The following is a 14,504-nucleotide window of genomic DNA, read 5'->3' as shown; positions in this document are numbered from 1 at the left end:
CTTCGTATGCTATGCCAATATGAAATAAATTGACTCATTTATAACTTGTCTTATTTTAAAAATCAAAATACAAAATGATGTAACAAACTTTTATTATAAATGCAATAATTATTTTGCAGCATAGTGTTTGATAAATCTTGCTGAGGGATCTGAAACTTTAACCCATTTCGGCATCCAATAATAAGGCGTGAAGTTGTGTTGTCCTGGAAATGATTTTTCAAAAATGTACCTATAGTACTTTGACTCCGCCGTTGTGGGTTGCACACCTTCGTATTTCTGATTATCTGAAGGCTGTCTCTCTGCTACTATTTCTGATATTGTTGTAAATAAAGACTTCCTAACTGATGCGACACCGTCACTGAATGCTTCTTTATGTCTCCATAGTATTGAATCTGGCAACAAACCACTTGTAGCAAAGCTACTCCTCAGAAGATGTTTTTCTACACCATCTTGGGGTTGTCTCAGCTTTGGATCTATACTTAAATAATGACTAGTGAATTGTATATCCAAAAATGGCACGCGGAGTTCTAAGCTGAAGGAGCTGGTTGTCCGATCAGCTCTTAACCCATCGTATAGATATATGTCTGACAGCAGTCGTATACTTTCTTCGTGGCCATCCTTTTCAGTTGGTGCATCCCTAAAGTAAATATATCCTTGTGCTAGCTCATCAGCACCTTCTCCACTAAAAACTACTGTAGTATCAGTTTTCTCTTTGATGTACTTTGATAAAAGATACATAGGCAAACTTGCTCGAATCGTTGTTATATCGTACGATTCCAAATGGTAAATAACGTTATCCAATGCTTGTCTTACATCGTTCTCGTCAAAAATAACTTCATGATGCTCTGTTCCAAGGTAATCAGCTACCGTTCTTGCAGATATTAGATCCGGTGAATCTCCCATACCTATAGCAAATGTTTGTATTTTATACGGTAGCTTATGCTCTTTTGCAAGTTTTACCACCAACGCAGTTATCAGCGACGAATCTAATCCTCCGCTTAACAAGCATCCTATGCGTCTCTCTGACATCAACCGTTTCTTACACGCAGCTTCCAACAACGCAGCAATTTTTTCATTAATGTTGAGTTTTTGTAAATCACTTTCAGCAACGAAAGGTGTAAATTTGGGGGGTGTGCCAGGTTGAAAATATTGTTCAGCATAGTTAAGTTTGACCTTGTTGTTTTCACAAATATCCCATTCCTCAAAATGACCAGGAGGGAACTGTCCCAGTGTGGATTTCTCTGAGGCTTTTTGTTTCAACCCAATAAGGCCTTTAGCTTCTGAGCAAATAGCCAATACACCATTCTCTTCGTCGCTCATTTTAAACAGTGGACGCACGCCGTATGGATCTCTGGCGATAAATACTTTCCTTACATCCCCATCGACGAGGCAGAAGGAGAATACGCCGTCCAACTTTCGAACAGTTTCAGCGATACCAAAGTTCTTATAGCAGTGGATGATGGCTTCTACGTCGCAGTTTGTTTCGTACGGGAACTCGTATTCGTTGCGGAGTCGGTTACAATTGTATATCTCGCCGTTGCAGATGAGAGTTACTCTTGGGTAGAGATGGAGTCGCATCGGTTGCATGCCATGGAGCCCGTCCACGATGGCCAGCCTCTGAAAGCCCAGTATTGCCAGCTGTTCTCGGGAGTCCTGCTCGATTCTCCAGGCATCTGGGCCGCGGTGAACGATTGCGCTAAAACACTTGATGCACGTTGGCGATAGACCCCCATCAACGCCGAATGTAGCCCATATTCCACACATTTTTCTGTAATGAGAGAACTGTATATTAAATAAATTCAATGATATTAGTATACAAACTACCAAACTATCTTTATATTAAATGAAATGAATTTTATAGTCAAAATTGTGGTTACAAATTTTGACAAGTATGACCAGAGTATTTTTACGTGAGTGCTCATTTAATTTTTCTTCTAATATTATAAATGCGATATTGCTTGTTTGTTTGTCTTTATTTTACGTCGGAACGGAGCAGTTTTATGGTATGATTTAGTGTCCGGAGGTAGTTAGGACGTTTGATCTTGAGATGATTTTTTTAAAGAACTTAATGTATCAAATATCACTTTAGGTAATCAGTAAGGAAGGAAGTGATATGTTTTAATACATCGCTAATCCTATCCTACTATTCTATTAATATTATATCCTATTCTACTAATATTATAAATGCGAAAGTTTGTAAGGATGTGTGTGTTTATTACTCTTTCATGCAAAAACTACTGAACCGATTGCAATGAAATTTGGTACGTAGACAGCTGGAGAACTGGAATAACATATAGGCAACTCTTTATCCCGATATTCCTACGGGATACGGACTTACGTGGGTGAAACCGCGGGGCGCAGTTAATTATAAATCAAGAAAATTAATATGATTTAATGTATACTACAAGTGACCTATAATAAATGTATTAATTCACTAAACGCATTTCTGTTACTCAATGCAAAAAAATCGTTTATTATTTATTTCTTACCTGAACAACTTTCGGGTATAAACCGTATGTTACTGACACGTTTTATTTATTTATAAAAACCAAACGATCAAGACAACACACGCCTTCCACGTTTCGATTTTTACTGACAGACTGCGTTTTGCCGGCAACTGAGTCTCAAACAATGTTTCAAAGATCATGATGCGACCGCGTGCCTGAAATTGTTCGTAAAACACGGAAATTTGAACTCTGTAACACTGCTTGAGGATATAGTTTCAATTGAAATGCGAGAACATATTTTGCAGGTTAATTAGAAAGAGACAGATAAACTTTAAAAAGGCGGTAAAGGGAGATAGATATGTTTTTGTTCATCGCTCTTTCAGCGTATAAAATTGGTAGTGGCATAGTAAACGCCAAGGGAGATTGCATCATCTCACAAGTGAAGAATACTATGGTCTATATGGTATGGAATAAGTAATAGCAGTAATATGTGATCTGTGGTATTAATTTTTAGTATTAGTTAGGTTTTATATAAGTCTGTTTTATACCGCAGTCTCACGAAAATCCACAAGAACTAGTTGCGCTGTGGTTGGAACAACGAAATCAAATAAGTGTAAGCTTCAAGATTATTTTAAGACATTTTAAATTATATGCCCTAAAATTGTTAATTATTTTCAACTACATGACCTCACACTATCCTATATATTTTAATTTTTTTATTATTTATGTTGTATCGGTTTCTCACAGTTTTATCGTTTAAGCCTGCTATCATCTTTCATTCAACATAATATAAAGCTCAAAATTATTCAAATTGATCCAACCTTTTTCGAGTTTGAGCGAGTCATACCAACACCTACCTTTTCTTTGTAACATATTATGTTTGCGATAGTAAGATAAGGATTGTGTGAAACACAAGAACACAAGTTGGTATAAATAAAAAACAATTATAAATAAATTACGGAAAATTTGAAAATTAACGTGACACATAATTTATACTAGCTGCACCTCCCGGTTTTTCCTGGGTAGTCATTTATAGTAATTGACATATACTAGTAATTGACATATATATATAAACTATCATATCTTTTAAGTTGGATTAATCTACAAATGGTGTGCAAATTTGATTAAAATCGGCTGAGTAGTTTAGGAGCCATCGCGGACAAACAACGTGACTCGTAATTTATATATATTAAGATAATAATTTTAAGTTATTGTTGGTAGCAAAATTTGCATCGTCAAACCTTATTTTACATTCACAGTAGTGATAAAGTTCTTTTTTAAATTTTATTGATTATAATATTGTCTAGTCTCTAGCAAATTAGTACCTGGCAATGTTTATTAACCTAATCTATGCATAAACATTACGTCAGGCGCTATTTAATTACACCACACTTATTTAAGTTTCTAAATTCAAGAGCAAGTTTAGAAAACAGGCGTCTGATCACAATATCTTAAATTAGGTACTGAATCAGATATATATTACCATAAGAAATATATATTACCAATGGATTCAGAATAACCAGTGATAACAGAAAATTTATATTAAGATTTTTCATTCAATTCTTTAATATTCAAAACTCTGCTGAAAAATTTATCAGCAATTTACCATCCTAAAATTAGATGTCAGGATAGTATGTCACTGACTCTTTAGAAGCCAAATTAGAAACACATTAATGAAGATGTAAACGCATTTATGTATTTAAAACTTATCTTATTAAAATACTTATACTTGACCTTCATAAATACCCTGATGTTTTTCATTTAAAAGCTAAATTGAGTGAAATGTAATAAGAGTATTATTAACGAAGTCATGTAAAACAAAATAGTATGATGTAGTTTTTGTTATTTCTAAGAGATGGCACTATTGGAAATTTTAATGTGTGTTCCCCAGCGGCAGTTTCGAATACTTCTAGCAAATATTTAATGTGTGATGTCATCTAATAAATTAATTGTGCGTGTAATTTTACATTTGGGCGACCAGCAGTTTTCAAGAATATCGAGAAAAATGATTGTAATTTTTTATGTAAAAAATGAAGCCCAAAAAAAATATTGCTCATGCACAGTAAGACACTAAATAAACTCTAAATATTTGCCAAAGAAAATGAGAAGAATTCGAAGCTGTCGTTGGTCCTGTTGAACCAGGCCCTTCCTATACGTATTGTAATTTATAAACGCTTTACTTTGTAAGAAGACATGGATGTATGTAACTCTATTTTGCTTTACCCGTTGGGATTTAATATCGGTTTATATTTTTTGTTTACATCATTCATTGCCCATGTTAATGATACGTTACTGCCAGATTCATTAATGTAATTGCTAATAAAAAAAAACGTAAAAAGAATCTGGAAGCTAATTTACGCATTAACAGTTGCTGATCACTTAAATACAAAGACGTCATCCTTAACACCAAATTAATCGTAAATAAAATTCATTACAATAAATAATATGACTTATAATAATGTTTCTTGTATGTATAATATCATTGATTATAGCAACATGCGAAATGCATCGTTTCTTTTATTCTATTCAATTTATCTTAATATTTTACTTCAAATCTATTCCCTATGGTTATTAAACAGCTGTATACTTATCCACATTATATTTAGTAAATAATATATTATACGGTTTAATACGCTCAGAAGTGAATAACCCAGACATTAATAAGCGCAATGGTCATTAGCTTACAACATTAAATTCACCCAAACTAGTTTTAGTAATGCTATAACTGAATCCATTAAATTGTTGATAGTTTGACCACAAGCTTCGATGTTGGATATAGTTAACAAACTCGTAGCCAGAGGATTGTTATCAACCTTAGACTTACAATTTAAATTCGAACCCAAATACTAGATAATGTTGTTGAGCATCCATGCTCTAATTGATCTATAATTTACATATATAATTCTGTTTGTTTTAAAACATGTGATTAAGCCATACTTAAATTTATTCCACAGAGAACTCAGAGGGTGAAACGGGGGGTTAATTTATAAAGCTCTATCCTTAATCTACATCTTTTTTGATTAATGTAACATTTAAAATATAACGTATTATATACTTGAACAGTATGTTTGTTTGTATGAACGCGCTTATCTCAGTAACTGAACTGAACCGATACAAAAATTCTTATAGAAATTGGTATTGAGTACGTATCTGCCTGAATGAAATCCTCTGAAATTCAAACACTCCCCTGCAAAGGGGGGAGAGGTAATCGGCGTGAAATAGTAAGATGTGAATGCACAACGAGCGAGGGAGCTGGAAGAATGTTTCCTTTTTCCCTCTCACCTCGTCAATCCATTCCTTATCCCTTAAAATCGAGCATCGTATTTGAGGAGATCCTCTTCAAAGTCAATCACTACAGAAACACTTGGAAAACCATAGTAATTACAATTGAAAAAATGTCATATTAAGAAATATTTAATATCCTCCCTGGAAAATTAGAGTTTTTGTGGGTAACTATAAATTTGTACGTGTAATATTGGACAGAAACAGTGGACGTGGATAATGATAATTAAATTAAGAGAAGTGGTGGCTCAGTGATGAGGACCTCGGACTTCAAAATCGACAAGTCGGGGTTCGAGACCGGGCGAGTGCGCAGGAAATAAAATGATTTTTCAATTTATTTGCACATGTGGATAACATCACCACTGCTCGAAACGGTGAAGGAAAACATCGTGAGGAAACCGGCATGTCTGAGAATCGATCGAATTCGACAACATGTGACATCTGCCAACCCGCACTTGGCCAGCGTGGTAGATTATGGCCTATACCCTCATAGGAAGCCTGTGTCCCTGCGTGTGCGTGTGGGAACCTATGTGATGGTGATGATGATGATGATGATGATGGATAATGATAAATTTACATAATGATGGATAATGATAAATTTACATAATTTACATTATGGTTGTTTTCATGCAAACAATATCAATGATTATTAATGATCAATGATAATGCTTCCGTATCTCGCATAAAGTTGCTTACGTATTTAGAAATAAATTAATTACAATTTATGTATATTCAATATCGAAATATTACTAACCATCAAACTGGTCTTTAAAACAAGCAAGCTTAAATGATTTGCGAGTTTTCATCAAGTATTCGCGTTTAATTTGATAACAAAAATATTTCAATGGGACTACGACTTTAAATAACACACCCCAAAGTTGACCATGAATTTTTATGTTTTAGCTACGAAACTCGAGTCGTTGCGAATAATAGATTGGGGGTTTTTTGATGGTTCTTTTATCTTTTCTATACGTATATTATAAAAAGGAAGAATTTATATTTTTGTTTGTTTGTAATGGATAAACTCATAAACTACTGGATCGATTTTAAAAATTCTTTCACCATTAGAAAGCTGCAACTTCGCTGAGTGACAGGATATATATGTACCACGAGCGAAGCCAGGGCGAACTGCTCGTGCGATAAAGGATATTGGGTAAAAACATTTTATCATTTGATGTACCTAAATGAGACTTAAAAAGTTATTTATATTTTTTCACGTCTTTTATTTACACTAATATTATATTTTAGTTTTCTATGTTTATAATATTTCACGCAAAAACATTCACTAGGACGATTTCAAAAACTCTTTCATCGTTAGAAGGCTGCAATTTCATTTTATCACATAGGCTATAATATATGGATCACGGTAGAAGGGCGATCAGCTAGTATGATATGTTTATATTAAAAAAAATTAACAGTTATTGTAATAATCCAAGCCAACAAAAACATTTTAATTCTCTCAATAATCTTGAGTTGTGTAACTATAGTTCTTAAACCTGTTATATTCCGTATTAAATTATTCGGATCGGACTTTTCGTTTAAAAGTTATAGCTATAAAAATTCCCTAAGTAAGAATGTCGCGATTTAAATAAACTCTTCTGCGTTTGAGAAATTCATTTTATTTAGTTTTATAGAAAATTGGCTTTCCGTCCGCGGCTTTGCCCGTATGGAATTAGGTTATATCGCGCGACATGGGTAGCCTATAGTCTTCGCCAAGGTCTAGACTATTTGTCAGAATTGGTTAAGTGGTTTAGGTGTGTAAGAATTTTACATTATATTGTGTTTGACAATAAGGAAGTTGCATACAAACTTTGAACCGTTTTTACGCTATAAAAAGTATCCTATGTCCTTTCTCAAGTTCCGTTCTATCTTCCTACCAAATTTCAACAAAATCAGTAGTTTAGGCGTGAGAACAGACAGACAGACAGAGTTACCTTCGCATTTATAATATTAGCAGGGATAAATGCAGTTATAAATAAAAAATATTTAAAGAATATTAAACATTCTTCTAAGCTTAGTGCAACCAAGCTGATTAAAATCTCTGAAATAATAAATAATTTGATATCTGTTAAAAAGGTATTTTCTCTAATACTCGGGAAAATTAAACACAAGACAACGAATATAGCTATAATTATGACGCAAATAATGAAATTTTCCCAAAACATTATATTTACGTACATCACGACCCATAACTCACGATTTTATATTACATCCTCTTCTAATATCATATAATATTTAATTTGCTAACATTCATATGAAATGTTACGACTACAATTCAAAAGTGTCCTTTATTATTTATGTCTGTTTAAAAAGGGTTAATGTACTCCATATTTATGGTATACTAGACGCTTGTCCCGGCTCCGCCCGGATATAGATTCCTGTTTTATCCCAAGGGAGCATTTAATCGGGATAAAATTATCCTATTATCCAAGTCAGTTCATACCCAGCCTGTATACCAAATTTCATCAAAATCCATTCAGTAGTTTCATCGTGATTGACGGACAAACATTCAAACAGATTAACATTTATAATATTAGTATGATTAGCGTGATGTATGCGTGTATTGCTAAATGCCTACTATTGATAATTCTCCATTGGTGAAATTTCTAGAGTAATTTTAAAGAAAAGAGTAGAAATGGGTGCGTACGTTTGACACACACAAATGCTTGGTAGTGTATGTGATGTTTCTGTATTGTTTGATGCATGTATGTGTAAAATTTATATAGAAAGAGAAATATTGTACTAAGAAACGTTTATAGTAGCTACGTATAATAGTAAATTTCTATACATTGTTTTATAGTGTATTGGTGGCCCTTGGGATGCGGGGTAATGTCGAAATATTGTGAATACCACTTCAGGATCGATTCAATATCAGTATCGTTTAGGAAGTATACGAAAATATACAGTTTTGATAAGAATAACATTCACATTTTTTAAACCGTTGCTTAACCGGCTCCAACGATTTTCATGAAATTTAGTATATAAGGGGTTTCGGGGGCGATAAATCGATCTATCTAGGTAATTTTTTTTAGAAAATGTCATATTCGTGTTTTATCGACTTAAACTTACTTTTTTAACAAATAGGAGGCGTCTAAGTAGTTCCAATTTATTATGACTCTTCCTGACGTTTATTGGCGAATAATAATAATTAAATATAATTTCCAAAAAACACAATTTATAAGAAAACAAAAAAAATCCATGTACTTTCTAATAATACTGGAATATTTTTGTGATTTTCGAGAATTTTCTATATGCAAATGATAAACATTCTTCACGTTTATTTCATATAGTTTTTAGTAGTCACTTCTTTCCTTAATTACCAGTTTTGTTATAAATCGCAACATAGATCATAAACGAATACTTTTTACGACAGCGAAATGTATTTAAGCCATCGCAAACGTACATTTAATTATAATAAGACTTTCACAGTCATTAAATACAACGTTAAAAAAAAAAACAAAAAATGAAATTCACATATTTGTTTGTTGTGTTGTTCGTTGCTTTGTCTGCTCTCTTCGGGCACAGTGAAGCTATGAATACAGGACGAGTGCTGAGAAATTTTGGCAGAGTGCTCGTACGTATTGTTATTTTTTTTTTGTCTCTTGGATCTCATTAGAGACGCATCTTTTTGTACATTACCCAAACTTAACTCTTATAATCATTGTGTCTACAGTCTATAATAGAATGTTATATGTTTTTAACACGGTTTTATTAGCTCGGGTTGTATGTATCTAATGGAATCTTTGAACATAATTTTTAGCAATTTCCAGAAGTCTGATTAATTTGAAACTTTGTATATTTATCAAGGATTGATGACAATGCTATAATTTAAAAATAAGTTTCCATTATCCTAAAAAGATTTGCCAGGATTAATTAATTCTAAAAACAATAAAGCTCTGATTTTGTAGTTGGTAAAGATTGAATTTAATAGGATCAAAAAATTTGTAATCTTAAAATTTTAATTACAATGGTATACTCCACTATTACATATCCGTGCCAAGACTATCTATTCTAATTACTACTGTTTCAAAGACGATTTCTGCATAGCGTTGGTCTAATCCTATCCTACTATCCTACTAGTCCTACTAATCCTACCAATATTTTAAATGCGAAAGTTTGTAAAGATGTGTGTGTGTGTGTTTGTGCTCTTTCACGCAAAGACTACTGAACCGATTGCAATGAAATTTGGTACGTAGACAGCTGGACAACTGGAATAACATATAGGCGACTTTTTATCCCGATATTCTTACGGGAAAACGCGGGGTGCAAGTAGTAGTCGATAAAGAAGGAATAATTGATTAATTCCCCAATATATGCGTACGTCACAGACTAAAAAAGATGATTTATTTACACAACAATTCAATTTTTTTTTTTTTTATGTCAGTCGGCAATGGAGCTGGTGGGACGCCTGATGGTAAGCGCTACCACCGCCCATGAACATTTGTAGAGGCGTAAAGTCGATTACAGACCTTACGCCTCTACAAATGGATTGCCGACTTTAAATTGGGAAGGGATTAAGAAAGGATTGGCGAGAGGAATAAAGGAAAGGACTGGGAAGGGGAAGGAAAAGGATATGGGCCTCCGGCTCCCCCACTCACCGAACGAAACACAGCAGAATGCTATTTCACGCCGGTCTTCTGTGGGGGTGTGGTACTTCCCCGGTGCGAGCTGGCCCAATTCGTGCGTGCGAGCGTGCTCGACTACCACATTACTTCTATATTTTAGAGTAAAAAACTTAGGGTGCATTTTGCTGCAGTTCATAACTATCCTCTCATAGATAGTTCTCAAAACGATGATTGTAATATTTCAAAATATCAAGCAACCCATATTTTAGATTTAGTTCTATGCAATATAAACCAAGTAAGACAATTATGTAGTTGCATTTAGAACATATTGTAACGCTTAAGAGTATTTTTTCTTTATTTTTACAGAAAGGTGAGGGCTCTCTGTTTTCAGCAGCCAGCATAGTTTCTGACATCGCTGGTAAGAAAGGAAAGTGAAAGTAAATTTTAAATAAATATATGATGATTTGATGTTAACTTGAAGTTTTATTTATTTTATGACTCAATGAAGTAAGTTGGAAATGTTGTGAATAAGCCAAAAGCCACAACGAAAAGAAGGGTAGTTATAACTTTGTGATAACGTATATCATGGTAGTGTCCTAGTGTTGGGCGGCACTGCAGTGCCCTCACCATGTCAAGCATACAAAAAACGGCAAGGCCCTACTATTCTTTTTTCAAATCAATTCAGGCCATTTTCGACCAGAAGTTCAAGAAGTTTTCTTGAAACTCCAACTGCATAAAAACTTTGTAATCTCATATAAATACATAGGGTTACAAAGTTGCATTTGCAGTACAGTAATCAGTGTGTGCGCGAGCGAAAGAAGAAAAGATTTTTAAAACTTCTACCTCCAATGGGATAAAACTTTTAGTTTTTGCCCTAAAACTTTATTTGGTCACGTGGGCGAAGATGCAGGTAACAGCTCAGTCAGACGTCAACTTAATAAAACATATCTGATAGATTGTAGTAAGTCGAGTCGAATAAATGTCCATTGCTGGTATTCAAGAAGTAGAAAAAATCGGAACAGAAGAAGTACGACTACCTACAAAAAGAAGAGATCTCATAAAAACAATAATCGTAAAAACAAACATTCTATTTTAGTATAAGATATATTGGTATGTATCAAAAGAAAAGAGGGAGCTGTATTGAATATTACTTTGATCGAAATAAGAGTATACTATAACTCTACAATTGCCTAATTGATATAGTCAATGGATAACAAATCGCAGTTGTCACAAAGACTATTAACAAAGTGAGGGTAGTTGGGCCGAACGTTGAATAATCAATATACGACCACCAATTAACAATCCGTATGAATGCGCAGCGTTATTTTGTGATGATTCTCGATGTTAACAATAAGGGCTACTACATCTTAGCACAGATGCGCAGGTGAACTGAAGGTTTACCCTGGTAGCGACTAGCGACACGCTCAATGGCCTCCCCCCTTGACGGAAACCTCGACTTAGGCTGGCGCATGAATGGAGGGGGCCTGAAAGGTCGCCTGCACACTATGTGCAACTTAATCTAACTTAAAAGATATAATAGTTTTTGTTATTTAAATTAAGCCAAATGGCTACCCGGGTGGAGCGGGGCGTGTAGCTATTTAATCACTACATACTTACGGTTTTATTCATAAAAAAGTTATAAGAAATCTATCATTGCATTTATTTTTATTTTAAAACAAAACTGCTCTATAATCCTATGATAAAGTTATAGAACCGAGAACCCTAATATAACGGTTCTATCAAGGATAAGATGGCCGACTTGTCTACAGCTGATTAAGTAGAGAAATATTTTGACAGTGTTATAATACGTTTGTTGAAGTAGACCTCACTATTCGTGTACAAACAAATATAAAATCAAACAAGGTATTTATCAACAAATAGTAAAAAGTAGAATTTCTTCTACTTCTTCTTTTTTATTAAATGGCAACTCCCGATTCCAGTGAGGACGAATTCTGCCAGTGTCATGTTTTGTACAGATAATTAAGTAGAATTTTAAATAATGGTTGGCACGGTCATAAATTAGATGGGTAACCGCTTTTTATTTTTGGATATGCTCTTAAGCTTATTTATTTGTTTGGAACTCTAGAGTCGCAGGTTCGACTCGCACTTGAAAAAATTTATGTAAAATGAGATCTTTCTTGACACTGGCGAAAGTCATACTCAATGCTATAAGTGAGAAAAAATTGTTATATGTTAGAGTGATTCAAAAGGAAGGTTTATATGTATAATAACATCTATTATACTTTTGCGAATTTAATGCGTGCGAAGCTGCGGGCAAAAGCTAGTAATAAGTAATCATTTGGCATCCCACGTTGTGATCAATTTTTTTTCTCTTCTTCCAAAATTCCCATTTATAAAGCACTTAAAGTGATTTATATGTATTATAATAAAATATAATAATAAAGTACTTTATATTTATAAAAGTGCTATAATTCTAAAAATTAAATATAACAAAGATAATTTGACAGTACATCTAGGTTATTTCTAAATGTTGTCTGATCGGTTTGATGATTATGAATATTGGGCTATTTATCTACTATTTTCAGCGTTATAAAACATATTAGTATTCCGCCAGCGGCCTATAGAGTAGAAAGAAGAGACACGTTGTGGTAAGACGTTTTTTACAAATTTATATGCGTATATCTCGTCAATTGTTTATTTTAGTAAAAAACTCATTTTTAAATTTTAGGGACCTACTCAATGACACCTCATTTAATTATATATTCCCGAAAAAATTGGCCACCGCAACAATTTTTCTTCTAATAAAATGTCGAACTTAATATTGGTCTATCACCATATAATTTGTTTTTTTCAAAATTTTGTAATTTTTTATTATTGATGCATATGTTATGGTATGTATAACGTATTACATAGCAATCAGGTACTACCATTAAAATATTGAATGAACAGCAATGATCGGTTCCTGTACTATGTACTTTAATATTTTTAACAAATTCGTATATAAATTCTAGTGTTCAAAGCACGTGCGTTAATTTTAAAACATTTTTTATGAAAATATAGTTTTTTTTACGCTTGCTACATATACTTTAATTATCACTTCTCTCTTTAATTACTGATTTTGTTATTACTTGTAACATAATTCACGTAACGAGTACTTTTAACGACGTCGAAACATATTGAAACCTTCGCAAACGTTCACTGAATTATTATTATAAGTCTATTCAATAAAATACAGCGTCAAAAAAAAAAAAATAAAAAATGAAATTCACATATTTGTTTGTTGTACTGTTCGTTGCTTTGTCTGCTCTCTTCGGACACAGTGAAGCTATGAATACAGGACGAATACTGAGAAATTATGGCAGATTGTTCGTACGTATTGAGATATTCTTACATCTCCCTTATCGCTGGGTAGTGGCGTATCTTATTTTGAAATATAATTTTGTATTTCGATCGAATACTTTATCAATTGAAACGCAAAATTATAATAAAAATCAACAAAATTACGTTCAGGCAAACTTGTTAAAGTTTTAGTAGTAGCATACTTTCTAGAAAACTCCTTTTTATAAACTTACACCTCACACCTCACTCACTAGCCCCATTTTCATTCATTATAATATATTGTTACCTCTTAATGGAACTGCATTTAAGAGTAAAAAATAAAACATTTTCACAAGCATCACTTTATTCACTTTATAATTAATATAATTAGGAATCTACTACTAGTTTCATAATACGAAAGTACATCCAACGATGATGATAATGTTATATGTGTATAATGCAGTTCCATTAAGAGGCTACTTATTGTTAACTTGCAAATTATTAAAAATGCACATGAAGGGAAAATATGAAATAAAATAGGGCAAACGTGGATTGCGGCAGTGCGTCGTATGCGTTTGCGCAATGTGGCTATTTTTCAATGACCCCACCGCGTTGTGATTTATTATTTCGATCAGCCAACGTTTTCGGTTTGTAAATGTCATATACAGATATGCTACTTAAGATTTTTTTCTTTTTTTGTTTTTACAGAAAGGAGGGGGCGCTGCCTTATCAGCGGCCAGTATAGTGAGCGACCTCGCTGGCAAGAAAGGACAGTGAAAGTGATGTAAAAATAAATGTATATGACTTGATTTTAATTTGAAGTTTTATTTGATTTGTAACTCGTAGATGATGTACATGATGAAGTAAAATGAAAATTATGTGAAATAGAAATAACCACAATAAGAAGGAATGTTACAACTTCGAGTTAGGT

The 14,504-nt window shown here is 33.3% G+C and overlaps 1 protein-coding gene across 1 annotated transcript; it reads right to left on the bottom strand.

The window, feature by feature from the left end:
• Positions 1 to 2,622, bottom strand: LOC119833987 (asparagine synthetase [glutamine-hydrolyzing]). Its single transcript, XM_038358251.1, has 2 exons — positions 2,490 to 2,622; positions 1 to 1,768 (listed from the first exon to the last, which is right to left on the bottom strand). The coding sequence occupies exon 2, from the start codon at positions 1,762 to 1,764 to the stop codon at positions 109 to 111; it is 1,656 nt and encodes a 551-aa protein (XP_038214179.1). The 5' UTR covers positions 1,765 to 1,768; positions 2,490 to 2,622; the 3' UTR covers positions 1 to 108.
• Positions 2,623 to 14,504: the final 11,882 nt, after the last annotated feature.

The sequence above is a fragment of the Zerene cesonia genome, chromosome 18 (assembly GCF_012273895.1).
Source record: "Zerene cesonia ecotype Mississippi chromosome 18, Zerene_cesonia_1.1, whole genome shotgun sequence".
Classification (NCBI taxonomy): Eukaryota; Metazoa; Arthropoda; class Insecta; order Lepidoptera; family Pieridae; genus Zerene; species Zerene cesonia.
Note: the sequence above shows the minus strand (reverse complement) of the source record. Positions and strands in the feature narration are given on the sequence as shown.

Coding starts and splice junctions, on each gene's coding strand:
- LOC119833987 (XM_038358251.1), bottom strand. CDS start 1,764: ATGTGTGGAATATGGGCTACATTCGGCGTTGATGGGGGTCTATCGCCA.